Raw genomic sequence first — 13,691 nt, forward strand, 5'->3', positions numbered from 1 at the left:
GGGTCAGAATAGAAGAATAGGGTAAGCCTTCTTCCCTTCTTCAATACAGTCTGTCCTTACCCGATCCCCCTCCCAGACAATCCTTGACAACAAGGCAGCGTTTGACCAGAATTGTGTATCAGAATTGAAGTCCATGGGAATCAATGTGAAAACTCTCCACTCATGTCTCACACAAGGGAAGATGGGTGTGGTTGTTACGGCCCAATCATGTCAGCCCCGGGGCATCACTGCAGGGCTTCCTCAGTATCCTTAATATCCTAGGCCTAACCATCCTTAGCCGCTTCATCAGTGACCTTCCCTCTGAAATAAGCTCAGAAATGAAGATGTTCGCTGATGATTCCACAGTGTTCAGTTTCACTCATGACCCCAAATACTGGAACAAACTGCCTAAATGCTGCAAGACCTGTACAACATTCAGAATTGGGCTGTCAAGTTGCAAGTAGCATTCATACCACACAAGTGCCGAACAACAACCATCTCCAGCAAAGTGAATCTAACCATTTCCTTACATTCACTGGGATTACCAATGCTGGAACCCCCTCCACCATTAACATCCTGGGTGTTAGCATTGTAGGATCTCTTATTTTTCTCCCAAAAATAAGACTCAGTCCGGTTGATGGAGGTGTCCGAAACACACTTTTATTACTAAATATTCACTTAAATACACTTGCATAAGAACTGAATTAAAACCTAGATCAAATAATACATAAACTGGTCAGAACATAGCGAAAAGCGTTAAACATAAAAGCGTAAAGAAATCACTTTAAACACAAACAGCTAGATGATTCAAGAATTCAGGAAAGCAGAAATTCCAAGAATAAAACCTCTCCCACGAGGTCTTACTTTTAAGGGAATCCATATCTATGGTCTAACCCCTTATTTACACTCATTGGTTCTAATTCTCAGCTGAGGCTTTCTGATTTATTCAAACAACTGTCTGTCACTTAGAACATGATTTGTTATCCAAGCATTGGTCACTACTTAAAATTCACTGATGTCCATCATATTCATTAAATGTCTATGTGCACCCGCCACGTATGCCATTCTTACAAAGATAAGGGGCGGGATTCTCCGAGCCCACGCCGGGTCGGAGAATCGCCAGGGGGGCCGCGCAAATCCCGCCTTGCCGCTCAGACGCTGGGACATGATTCTCTGAGGCGGAAACAAATGGACGCGCACGCATGGCACCCCGCCACACGGAGAATCGCGTCAAAAGGGGCTGTTTAGCACAGGGGTACATTGCTGGCTTTGAAAGCAGACCAAGGCAGGCCAGCAGCACGGTTCAATTCCCGTACCAGCCTCCCCGAACAGGCGCCGGAACGTGGCAACTAGGGGCTTTTCACAGTAACTTCATTTGAAGCCTACTTGTGACAATAAGCGATTTTCATTTCATTTCATTCATTTCAACTGGTGTTAGCGGCGATTCTCTGGTGGCCCAGCGATTCTCCAGCCCAGATGGGCCGAAGTCCCGCCGGCGTGACTGGATGGCACGCCGGCACCGTTCTAATCTGCTATAAAAAAGCGTCAACCAGCCGTGCTGGATGATGCTGCGGAAGGAGGAGGTGAGTGACGGTATGGGGGAGGGGGGGAACGGACACCCCGGGAAGGGGTGGTGGTTGACGGCATTGGGAGGGGGAGCGGCACGGCCGTGGCTGCGAACGTTGTGGAGATGCCCCACGGGTGGAGGGGGGGGGGGGGGGGAGTTGGTGAAGGGGCGGTGGGGCAACAAAGGCACTGACGGCCACACCCACCTCCCTCTACAAATGCCGGGCCACCTTGGCTGGGACCTTCTGGCCAGGCCTGAGGTACAGCCACCCCATCCCCCTCTCCTCGAGGGCGTCCATGTCTCGGCGTGGTGCCATCTTGTTGCGTTGGTGGTCTGTGCGCTCGCGTCGTTTTATGTGCGCCGTGGTGATTGCGTGACGCCACGTCTCTACGCTGCTCTGAGGCCGCACCCCTGCGCTTCCCGCCGTGCCCGTGCTAGCCCTGTGTGGACCGGAGAATCGGGCTTCAAAACGCCCACTGACGTCGGCATGCAACACTCCCGTTTTGAGGCCGGCGTCAACACTTAGCCCCATTATCGGAGAATCCCACCCCAGGTGCTAGCATTAACTTTGCTGTTGATACATTTTAAGCATCACAATGGGCTTTTATGCAACTTTTCATGAAACAATGTTTTAAATTTCTACAGACATGGCACAACGTTTGATAGTTTATTCATTATCTAAAACAATGACTGTATTTTCACAGTCAAGCCGTTTTTAATAATTGGACTCTTTAGCTATACATTAAATTAGCACCTAAACCCATGAATAAATCAATAAATCAATAATCAGCATGGACAGGAAAATGAACTGACTAGCCATATAAATACTGTGGCTACAAGAGCAGGTCAGAGGCTAGGAATTCTGCGGAGAGTAACTCACCTCCTGATTCCCCAAAGCCTGTCCACCATCTACATGGCACAAGTCAGGAGTGCGATGGAATACTCTCCACTTGCCTGGATGAGTGCAGCTCCAACAACACTTAAGAAGCTCGACAACACCCAGGACAAAGAAGCCCTGCTTGACTGGCACTCCTTTTTAAAAATGATTATTTTTTAAATTTTAGAGAATCCAATTCATTTTTTTCAATTAAGGGACAATTTAGCGTGGCCAATCCGCCTACCCTGTACATCTTTGGGTTGTGGGGGTGAGACCCACGCAGACACGGGGAGAATGTGCAAACTCAACACGGACAGTGACCCAGAGCCGGGATCGAACCTGGGACCTCGGCGCCGTGAGGCAACCGTGCTCACCACTTACACCACTCACCCCTTGCTGCCCTTGACTGGCACTCCTTACACCATTTTCAACATTCAATCCCTCAACAACCATAGTTGCATTTATGGACCATCAACATGAGGCACGGCAGGAACTTGTTAAAGTGGCTTTGAAAGCACTTTGAAAACAGTACTAAAAGACCACAAGATATAGAAACAGAATTAAGCCATTTGGCCCATTGGGTCTGCTCCACCATTCAATCATGGCTGATATTCAATGTGCCATAAAAGGAAGGATGGCAGAAGATGGATAGGACCACCACCACCTGCAAGTTCCCCTCCGAGTCACACATCACCCTGACTTAGAACTGTTTGGCCACTGTTCTTTCACCATCATCAAGTTAAAATCCTGGATTGCCCTCCCTAACAGCACTGTGGATGCACCTACACCACAGGCACTGCAGCGGATCAAAGAGTTGGCTCACCACCACCTTCTCAAGGACAATAAATGCTGGCCTAGCCAGTAACACGCATCTACCATGAATGAATAAAAATGAATTGCTGGGACAACTCATTACTGTTTGTAGGAAGAGGAAGCAAAATAATTATTCTCTACTCCGCCTCTAATATCACTAAATGCGAAAAACACAAATATTATATCATTAAAAAGCTAGATGGAGAAAGGCATTTTTTCACTCATGGTTGATGTCCATTACATGTGGACATTAACCATTAGTGGTTTTGGAGTGTTTTGGTCACATGGAAAAATGTATTGGGATTGGGGCATTTGCTATGCAATGGCCGATAGTTCACCCAGACAGCACGGATAATTTTGACTTTAATTACTTCAGAGATAAACTGGCCCTCTTGTTGTAGAATCCATCCATTTTCACTTTCAGCAGAAATTAATATCAACTGGAGTAATAATATGGGACGATCCTCTAAAATAGAGGAGGAATTTCTTCAGCCAGAGGGTGGTGAATCTGTGGAACTCTTTGCCGCACAAGGCTGCGGAGGCCAAATCACTGAGTGTCTTTAAGACAGAGATAGATAGGTTCTTGATTAATAAGGGGATCAGGGGTTATGGGGGACAGGCTGGAGAATGGGAATGAGAAAAATATCAGCCATGATTGAATGGCGGAGCAGACTCGATGGGCCGAGTGGCCTAATTCTGTTATTATGGTCTTATTATGGGATATGGGGCAAAAATGGATATATAAAATTAGGTCACTGATCTCAGTGAATGGTGGAACAGGCTCGAGGGACTAATTGTCTCCCTGCTTCAATGCTACTATAGGTGGGCAATGATAGTTGGTTAGCCGTCTAAGGTGCCCAATGAGTTTCCTCTCTTAGCTCTGCCGTCAGGAACAGATGTCGAAATTTTTGGCAATGCCCAGAAAGAGGAAATGAAAATTGGCAAGTGAGTCAGCTCAGACGCAGCCAACCTTGAATATCCAGGGAGTAAATCGTCCTCTCTTGACAGTCGGAGGCTAAATAAATCCAACTCGTTACGTAAATACAAAACTATTATTGATGGGTAAGACTTAACTCAAGTTACTGATGGTATGGGAGAAATCTTTGGGCCTCCCGCTTGGCAGCAACTGGGCAGTAGGCAGCTGAGGATCTTGGAGATTTCACTTATCACCATGTTCCCGACATTGTTGCAACCACTTCAAACATCCCGACAGTAGGATGATTGAAGTGCCCACTGGAGTCAGCTGGCAGGTCACTTGGTAAAGCAATTTGGAATCCAAGGGACAGAATCTAGCTAAAGATGCAAAGGAAATTTTTAAAAAAGGTTCAGCTCTGCCTGTTGTGGACAAAATGTCTGACTGTTTCAGTTTATGTCTACTACCATATGTCTACTGTGTTTTCAGTTATGGGCAGCAAGCCGAAATCTAGGATTTGAGCAGATAATGTAAGCTGACACTTCAGTGCCCCATTGAGGACGTGCTGAAGTGTCCATGGTGGAGTCTTTCAGATGAAACATTAAACCAAGGTGCCCGTCTACTTAGTCGGGTAGATGTAAAAGATTTCATAGCACCAGCAAAAGAAAACCCATAGAGCTCTTCCAGTGTTCTGGTCAACACGTGTCTGTGAATCAATGCTACTCAAAAATTAACGCTGCTCCTTTATCCTTTTTACCGTATGTGGGACCGTGCTGCATGCAAATTGGCTGCAATGTTTGATTGTGTAACAACAGGCTCGTTGTAAAGGTGAAAGAATAATAGACTCCGTGCAGGACACAGCACAGAAAGAGGCCACTTGGCTGCTCTTTGAAAGAGTTATCTAGTCAGTTCCACTCTCCTGCTCTTTACCCACAGCCCTGCAAAATGTTTCCCTTTCAAGTTGATCTGCAATTCCATGTTGAAAGTTATTGAATCTTCTTTCTCCACCCATCCAGGCAGTACTCAGTGTGTAACCTTTCTGCTCATCTGACACCTGGCCCGGGATTCTCCCCTACCCGGTGGGGCGGGGGGTCCCGGCGGGATGGAGTGGCGTGAACCACTCCGGTGTCGGGCCGCCCCAAAGGTGCGGATTTCTCCGCACCCTTAGGGGCCAAGTCCTAACATTGAGGGGCTAGGCCCGCGCCGGAGTGGTTGGCGCCTCGCCGGCCGGTGGGAAAAGCCATTGGCGCCATGCCAGCCGGGGCCGAAGGGACTTCACCGGCCGGAGGTCTGTGCATGTGCCGGAGCGTCAGTGGCTGCTGACATCATCCCCGCACATGCGCAGGGGAGGGGGTCACTTCCGCGTCTGCCATCGCGAAGGCTATGGCGAACGCGGAAGGAAAAGAGTGCCCCCACGGCACAGGCCCGCCCACCGATCGGTGGGCCCCGATTGCAGGCCAGGCCACCGTGGGGGCACCCCCCCGGGGCCAGATTGCCCCGCGTCCCCCCCAGGACACCGGAGCCCGCCCGCGCCGCCTGGTCCCGCCGGTAAGGTAGGTGGTTTGATTCCCGCCATTGCAACTGGCATGACAGCAGCGGGACTTCGGCCCATCGCGGGCCGGAGAATCACCGGGGGAGGGGCCGGCTGACAGGCACGGTGCGATTCCCGCCCCCGCCGAATCTCTGGTGCCCGAGACTTCAGGAACCGGCGGGGGCGGGATTGACGCAGCCCCTGGCAATTCTCCGACCTGGCGGGGGGTCGGAGAATCCCCCCCCCCCCCGGTTCTTTCGCCAATTACCTCAAATCTGTGCATTTTGGTTGCTGACCTGTCTGTCATTGGAAAAGTCGATAGAAATGCCAATCTTCACCCATTTTGTTTCAGTTCTATCAGTTTGCTTATTGGTGGGTTTCATTGAGTTATTTACCTGCAATTAAAACTTAGGCAGATATTATTGCGGGACAAACTCCTGACTGCACATATCCAGGCTGCAGAATCTACCTTCTGGCTTTGACTGCTTGGTTGGCCGAGTCCTTCAAGGAAAAACTTTGACAAAGGCATTGCAAGACATAGCAGATAATTCAATGAAGAAATCCCATCACGCTATTTTCAGTTTTTCCAAGTTTATTATTTTTGTCTAAAGCCTTATTTTGTACATATGAAACGTCACTACTGGGTACAATAAAGGCAGAGTCTTCTTTCACCAAATGTATTTGGAGTGATTCCATTGGTTGATCAACAGAGTGTGACAGTAAAATGTTGACATGGAGATTTTTCCATTGTGACATGTTGACAAATGGGATTTCCAGTGTAGGAAGAGGATGGAAGGACAAGGTGGTCAGGAATGGTGAGGCAGTCACAAAGCTTTCAACAATACTTAGAGACGCTTTAGAATGTATATGGAACCCAATATATGACAATTACATCATTTAGATCCTAGGTAAGGTAATAAGTCACAACTCCTTGATTTCCCTGCTATTGAGCTGCAAATACTGCAGGGGAAGCATAGGATAGAAACAGGAGAAGGCCATTCAGCCCCTCGAGCCTGTTCCACCATTCAATTAGATCATGGTTTATCTGCACCTGAACTCCATTCATTAGCTTTTGTTCGATAACTCTTAAAACCCCCTCACCTAACAAAAAAATACCAATCCTCATTTTGAAACTTTCAATTGATGTAACCACTCCCCGCCTCAATCTACGCAACACAGAAAATATTAAATGACCTCTACTTGTTGATCTTAAATGATAGATCTGTGGGCTAGCAGGAATTCGATTCAAAATCGTTGCTCAGCACTCCGGGAATGGTGTTATATGTTTCCTTCTCTGTCTCTGCCATGGGGCTGTTTTCTGTCTGTGCTTTCCTCAGCGTGGACACTGGCTTTTTTGGTGTATTCACTGATGTTCTTGATGATGAGCTTTGCTTCCCGTCAAGCCAGTAGGTCACCATGTCACCCTTTCCCTGCAAATGACGGAAGATCCAAGGCAGATTACATGGAATTTGCAGCAGAGAAAGAGACCATTCGGCCCAACAGGTTCATGCTGGTGTTTACACTCCAAATGAGCCTTCCCTCACCCTACTTTATCTCACTCCCCATCAGCATAACCTTCAATTCCTTTCTCCTTCCCGTGTTTAACAAACATCCCCTGAAATGTATTCATGCTCGTCCACATTTTGTTTTCCTTTATACTTCCAATGGGCTGTGGGCATTGTTGGCAAGGCTGGCATTTGATGCTCAGCCCTAATTGCATTGAGTTCTTGCTTGGCTATTTCAGAGTCAACCACATTGCTGAGGGCCTGGAGTCACATGTAGGCCAGACCAGGTAAGGACGGCAGATTTCCTTCCCTACAGGGCAGGAGTGAGCCAGATTTTTTTGTTTGTACAACAATCAACGACAATTGTGGTGGTCGCCATGACTGGTTTGTAATTCCGGATTTATAAATTGAGTTTAAATTCCACCAGCCGGCCGGGAACATTAGCCTGGGCCTCTGGATTACTAATCCAGTGACAGTCGCACCACACGGCCCTCTCCTCAGACCTCTCCATGTGGTAGCGGGTCCCGCACTCTCACCACTCTCTGAGTAAAGACGTTTCTGTTGAATTCCCAATTGGATTAATTCGTGACCATCTTATATTGATGGCCCCGAGTTTTGGATTCCGCTATGACACCACACAGAACTTCTCACGGATGAAAGCCATTCTGAGCAAACTCTATCCAGCCCGACTCTGTTTCCCAGAGCTATGCGCACTCAACCGGGAATGCGAATTAAAAATAGCTTTAACAAACGGAACTAATAGCCTGGTCAGGGGATTAAATTAACTCATGAATCACATTTATTTGCTGCTGTGGCAAGGCCAAATATTCATTAGAAAAATTATTTTATTCACCTCAACATCATTCTTATTTTTCATTTGTTCCGCTAAAACACGACATAAATAACGTGAATGAGATTCACTTACCTTTATTTGCAAGGTGCCACGACATATTAAGACATATCCTCCAAACTGCTCCAGTAGGCTGTTTGTGCTCGAACTGCACTGTATCTTTAGTGCTAAAATATAAGCATACGGAACAATCCAGTACTTAGAATCTGACGGCAGAGGGAAGATGGCCAATTCAGCCCATGATTCTTTGAAACAACCATCTAATTAATTCCACTGCCCTTGCTCTCTCTCTCTCACTCTCTCCCTTCAGGTACCAAGCCCTGAAAGACTCCCAGGGACTCTGGACTTCTGTCTCGGTCCAGGAGTATGCTAGGCAAAGTACTGTGGTGTTCTCGAATCGACCTTTGCAGATGACTGACCAGGAAACTCTCCCACTCTTATTGGCCATCCATAGGCATATCAGAAAGATTTACGGATTGAAAATCACCTTGTTTGGCTGTGATGTGACACACCTTCCATGGGCATCAAGCCCTGAAGTAGGATTTGAACCAGGAGGTAAGTACTCTACCAATACACCACAAGATCTCCTCTTTCTCCCTCACCCTGAAATTATTTCCTATTCAATTCTTCAGACCCGTCTCACATCATCTCTGACGTATTATTTCAACCAGACTCGAAAGCAAGATGGTTTCTTTTTATAAATGTGCATTTTTCCCAGCCATTTTCCGACCATTTCACTCTTATCCTTGTGATCACTTATCTCTTTCTGTGCAAACATAGGAAAATAATGGGTAGGAAAAGACCAACTGGTGTCTATTGAGCTTTATCACACACACATGGGGCGCAATTCTCCCACACCCCCTAAAATAGCGTGTCGCGTTTTACGACAGGCTGCTTGGAGAATCGCCGCTCGCCGTTTCTCACGGTGACCGGCGATTCTCCCGCTCGGATGGGCCCAGTAGCCTGCCGAACCCGACCGGTTCACGCCAGCGCCAACCACACCTGGTCGTTGCCGGCGTGAACAGCGCGCGACCGGTGAGTGTGAGGCCTGTGGGGGGGAGGGAGGATCGAGCACCACGGGCATGCTCAGTAGATGTCTGGCCCGCAGTCGGTGCCCACCAATCGTCAGGCCGGCGTCTCTAAACGACGCACTCTTTTCCCTCCGCCGCCCCGCAGGATCAAGCCGCCGTGTCTTGCGGGGCAGCGGAGGGGAAGACGGCAACCGCGCATGCATGACGTCACTTTGGCGCCGCCGGCCGCGTTATTCCCGGCGCGCCGCTTTGACGCAAGCGTCAAGGCCGGGCGCTCGGAATTCACGCGCCGCCGCTCCTAGCCCCTCGGGGGGGGGGGGGGGGGGGGGGGGGGGGGGGGGGGAATAGGGAGAGAGGAGCGGACTCCGACGCCAGAGTGAAACACTCCGGGTTTCACTCCGGCGTCGGCTGTTTGTCTCCCTTTGGGAGAATTGCGCCCATGATGCCTGAAGCATGTCTACAGTTATCACCATCAATAACTTCTAGTCTTTAGGCTTTGACTGGCAATTCATGGTACAATCTTGCCTATAACTGAGAGGTGTAGCCTTTGACATTCTCTCTTCCATCTCCCCCTTTTGTTTAACCTTTTCATCAGATGTAGGTGTTGATAACAAGGCCAGCATTTATTGCCCAGTCCGAATTGCCCTTGAACTGAGTGACTTGTTTGGCCATTTCAGGGGATCTGGAGTCACATGTAGGCCAGACCGGGTAAGGACGGCAGATTTCCTTCCCTAAAGGGCATTAGTGAACCAGATCGGATTTTCTTTTGCACCAATCGATGATAGTTTTAGGGTCACTATTACTGAAACAAGCTGTCAGTTCCAGATATGTTAATTAAATTTAAATTCCATTATCTGCCGTGGTGGGATTTGAAACCGTGTCTCCACAGTGTTAACCTGGGACCCTTTGTTCTTAATCCAGTGACATCACCACTGTGCCACCGCTAAACTGACCTTACTATTGCTGTCCCTCTTTATTTTCCGCAATACAGGTAGTAAAGAATGTGTAACTGGGCAGCACGGTAGCACAATTGGGTAGCACTGTGGCTTCACAGCGCCAGGGTCCCAGGTTCGATTCCCGGCTGGGTCACTGTCTGTGCGGAGTCTGCACGTCCTCCCCGTGTCTGCGTAGGTTTCCTCCGGGCGCTCCAGTTTCCTCCCACAGTCCAAAGGCGTGCAGGTTAGGTGGATTGGCCGTGATAAATTGCCCTTAGTGACCAAAAAAGGTTAGGAGGGGTTATTGGGTTTGGGGGATAGGGTGAAGTGAGGGCTTAAGTGGGTTGGTGCAGACTTGATGGGCCGAATGGCCTCCTTTTGCACTGTATTTTCTATGTTGCCGGAGCTGATGGTTTAATACAAGGGGCAAAATTAGGTTTGAAAGCACCCCGTCAGCCAGTGGGTTACCTGGGGGAGGGGGGGAGAGGATCTTATGGCAGGACTCACAGTAAACAGTCTATGTTACAGCAAACAAAGTCGATTTTGTCAACAAACAGAAAACAGGATCCATTTAAACAGCACACGACAGCAACCAGTCTCCAAGCAAATAGCCGATAAACAAAGAGATTCCTCAAACTACAGCAAACAGAACTCATGGCTGGAACTACAGCAAATGCTCCCAATAAAAGCGAGATTATTTATCTCGCAAAATGAGTGGAGGGAGGTTACACGGTACAAAAGATGTGCTTAAATTCAATCTCAGTCTTGCCGCAGTGTGGTGCCCAGGCAGGGGGAGGTGAAGGGAAAATTACTCAGTCATCTCCATTCTGAACGGGACTTGCTGTATTATAACAGGCAACTTCCCATAAAACAGGGACGTCCAAGGGAATACCTTTGGCCGAATGCAAGCTGTGAGCTTTTTTGTTTCAGACCCCCCCCCCCCCCCCCCCCCCCGCCCCCAATCCCCGACCACCTTGTGTGGAAAATTGACTATGATTCCTTTAAAAGTTTATTGTTCTCGGATTAGACGTCTGGAAAAGTTTACTTCCTGCTTGCTGGATTTTGGTTGATTAGGGATGTTATATGAGAGTGCCTTCAAGAATTGGATGTTTAAGAAATGTACCTTTAAGAAATGAGGCTGATCATATTACTGAAGTGATGTCACAGGGGGAAAGCTGAGCTCACTTCTGCTTTTTGGGAGTTTTAGTTTCAGTTTGAAGAAAGCTTGGGTGTGGCTGTGAGCTGCATTGCTGGTGATCTCTGCCATGAAGGACTATCTCTTAATCCTTTGGTGAAATCAGAATTGTAAAAAGGTTTCAGTATTGAATATAAATCTAATGTGCTTCTGTTTGAAGGATTTGTTAAGTCTTTTGGATGTGTAAAGGAACAGTTTGCAGGATTGGGTAGTGTTGTATTATTTTTGGGATTATCTTTGGAGTCAGGGGTGTTAAGAGATCCATTGTTTATTTAAAAGGTTTATTTGAGTCCATGGAATAAACATTGCTTTGTTTTAAAAACCACATGTCCATAATTGTAATACTACACCTGGGGAACAAACCGTGTACTTCAAAAGCAACAATCCATTAAAGGTGGGGGTTGGTTGAACTCCATGATACATTTTGGGGTTCTGAAAACACCTCTCCCATAACAGGGAAGAAGTCTTGGCTAATCCTTCAAGACCCCCAAATTTAGGTAACTGATGTGTTCATTCCCCCCACTCTCTTGCTGTCTTTAGTATTTATCTACGCACTTATCAAAGTTCAGAACACAGTGTCAAAACAGCCAGTGTGCATTAGGGTGGGGGCAGAAACGATTTCCGAGAATGGCTCCGGGGATGAGGGACTTTGAAGAGGCAGATGGATTGGTGAAGAATCTGGAGTTGTTCTCTGTCATGTGAGAGTACCTCTTTAAGAAAGGGGGGTTTATCGAATTGCTGTCGTGGGTGTACCTTTAAGAAACGGGTGTTTATTAGAGATCTGCAGTGATCTCAGAGAGTGGGTGGAGCTGGGCTGTCTGTCTGCTTTACTTTTGTTTTAGGCTGTTTGCTACAGGGTGTGGTTAGTTTAGTTTTGAGAGCTGGATAGCTGCAGGCAAAGCAAGGAGCTGTATAAGGACTCTCTCTGCAAACTAAAGACTATCTTCAGATCAATGGGGTGATTTCAAAGTGCTGACTGCTCTCAATAGTGAATTTAAACCTGATCTCTGTGTTAGGGGCTGGTTTAGCTCACCAAGCTAGATCGCTGGTTTTTAAAGCAGACCAAGCAGGCCAGCGGCACGGTTCGATTCCCGTACCAGCCTCCCCGGACAGGCGCCGGAATGTGGCGACTAGGGGCTTTTCACAGTAACTTCATTGAGGCCTACTCGTGACAATAAGCGATTTTCATTTCATTTCAAAAAGGGTCTTTTGTCTTTCGGATGTTGTTTGGGAATTTATTAAGGGTTATCTATTGAGTACTGTATTCTTTGGGGATTTATTGGTGTTGATAGTTGTTACGATGTTTATTGTGGGTTTATAAAGTGTTAACAGGTTTCATAAATAAACATTGTTTTAATTTAAAAGTACTGTAGTTTTCTGTTTGCATCACACCTGCAGAGTAGGCCCGTGTGCGCACCATAAACATAATCTATCAAAAGCTGTGGGTCAGGTGAACTCTGTGATACACTTTGGGGTTCTCTAAACCCTGGGCCATAACAAATTGGGGGCTCATCCGGGATAAAAGTCGATCTATTGGGTTGGCTTAGTGAACGTAAAGACAGTGAGGGGTGAGCATATTGTGGTTGCTTTTCAGGTGTGGTATTCTAGTTTAAGTAGGGAGTGTGTTGTGGGCAGTGGCTCTTTCAGAGGCTCTGAAGTTTTTGGGGGTGGAGACGGTCACACGCAGTACCTTACGGACAGAGACTGAAAGCAGACTTTTACATTCGGCAAAAATATTGCAGTTAACATTACCTGACAAAATGCAAAAAGGTGAGATACTTATGGCGGTAGCTGAGCATTTAATATTGCCTGAGATACAATCTGACGCATTAGAAATGGCAAATCTTCAGTTACAAATCAGGCAACTTGAACATGAACAAGAATTAAAGCAGCTTGAATACGAAATGAGAGAAAAAGAAAGAATAGCCCGAGCAGAACAAAAAGCGAGAGAAAGGGAAATAAAGCTGCTGAGCAAAAGGATGCTGAAACAATCAGGGAAGGGGGACTTGCAGTGAGGCTCGAGGCCTGAGGCCTTTGAACACGGCTGTACCCCAAGGAGCGTGAGCCTATCAGCAGCAAGCATGGGAGAGGAATAGGCTGCGATTGGAGGAGCAGTCCCATGTACGAATCTTCAATTTCACTGACCAACCTTAACCAGTATTTTGATCAGTGGTTCCAGTGGCAGACAGAGGGGCTAGCTTCACCGGTCAGAATGTGGCCTGCAGGCTGCCGTTTGGACAAGCCTGATCTGTAACCACAGAGTGAAAATTATTGAGAGTCACTGGATAACTCACCAAGCCCCATCCCCCAATTCCACTCACCCACCTCCTGACGTGCCACTCTTCCGTGTTCTGCTTTTTTTTTGCAACAAGTTTGGGTGGTGGCGTTTGAATGAGGAGGTTATTGTGAATCCTGAAAGCAGGCTCTCGATTATAAATCAAAACAGAAAATTCCGGAATTCCTCAGCAGGTCAGGCAGCATCCGCGGGGAGAGAA

The 13,691-nt window shown here is 47.5% G+C and overlaps 1 protein-coding gene across 2 annotated transcripts in view; it reads right to left on the reverse strand.

Annotated features, from left to right (window-relative positions):
- Positions 1 to 6,254: 6,254 nt before the first annotated feature.
- The window catches only part of LOC119970106 (atrial natriuretic peptide receptor 1), a 75,948-nt gene continuing 68,511 nt past the window's right edge, over positions 6,255 to 13,691 (reverse strand). For both annotated transcript variants that reach the window (XM_038804127.1, XM_038804128.1), the window contains exons 22-23: positions 8,111 to 8,202; positions 6,255 to 7,110 (exon numbers count right to left, since the gene is read on the reverse strand). In XM_038804127.1, the coding sequence (XP_038660055.1) occupies positions 6,910 to 7,110; positions 8,111 to 8,202 (293 nt within the window). In that variant the 3' untranslated portion in view covers positions 6,255 to 6,909. The remainder of the gene's footprint in view (positions 7,111 to 8,110; positions 8,203 to 13,691) is intronic.

The sequence above is a fragment of the Scyliorhinus canicula genome, chromosome 8, assembly GCF_902713615.1.
Source record: "Scyliorhinus canicula chromosome 8, sScyCan1.1, whole genome shotgun sequence".
Classification (NCBI taxonomy): Eukaryota; Metazoa; Chordata; class Chondrichthyes; order Carcharhiniformes; family Scyliorhinidae; genus Scyliorhinus; species Scyliorhinus canicula.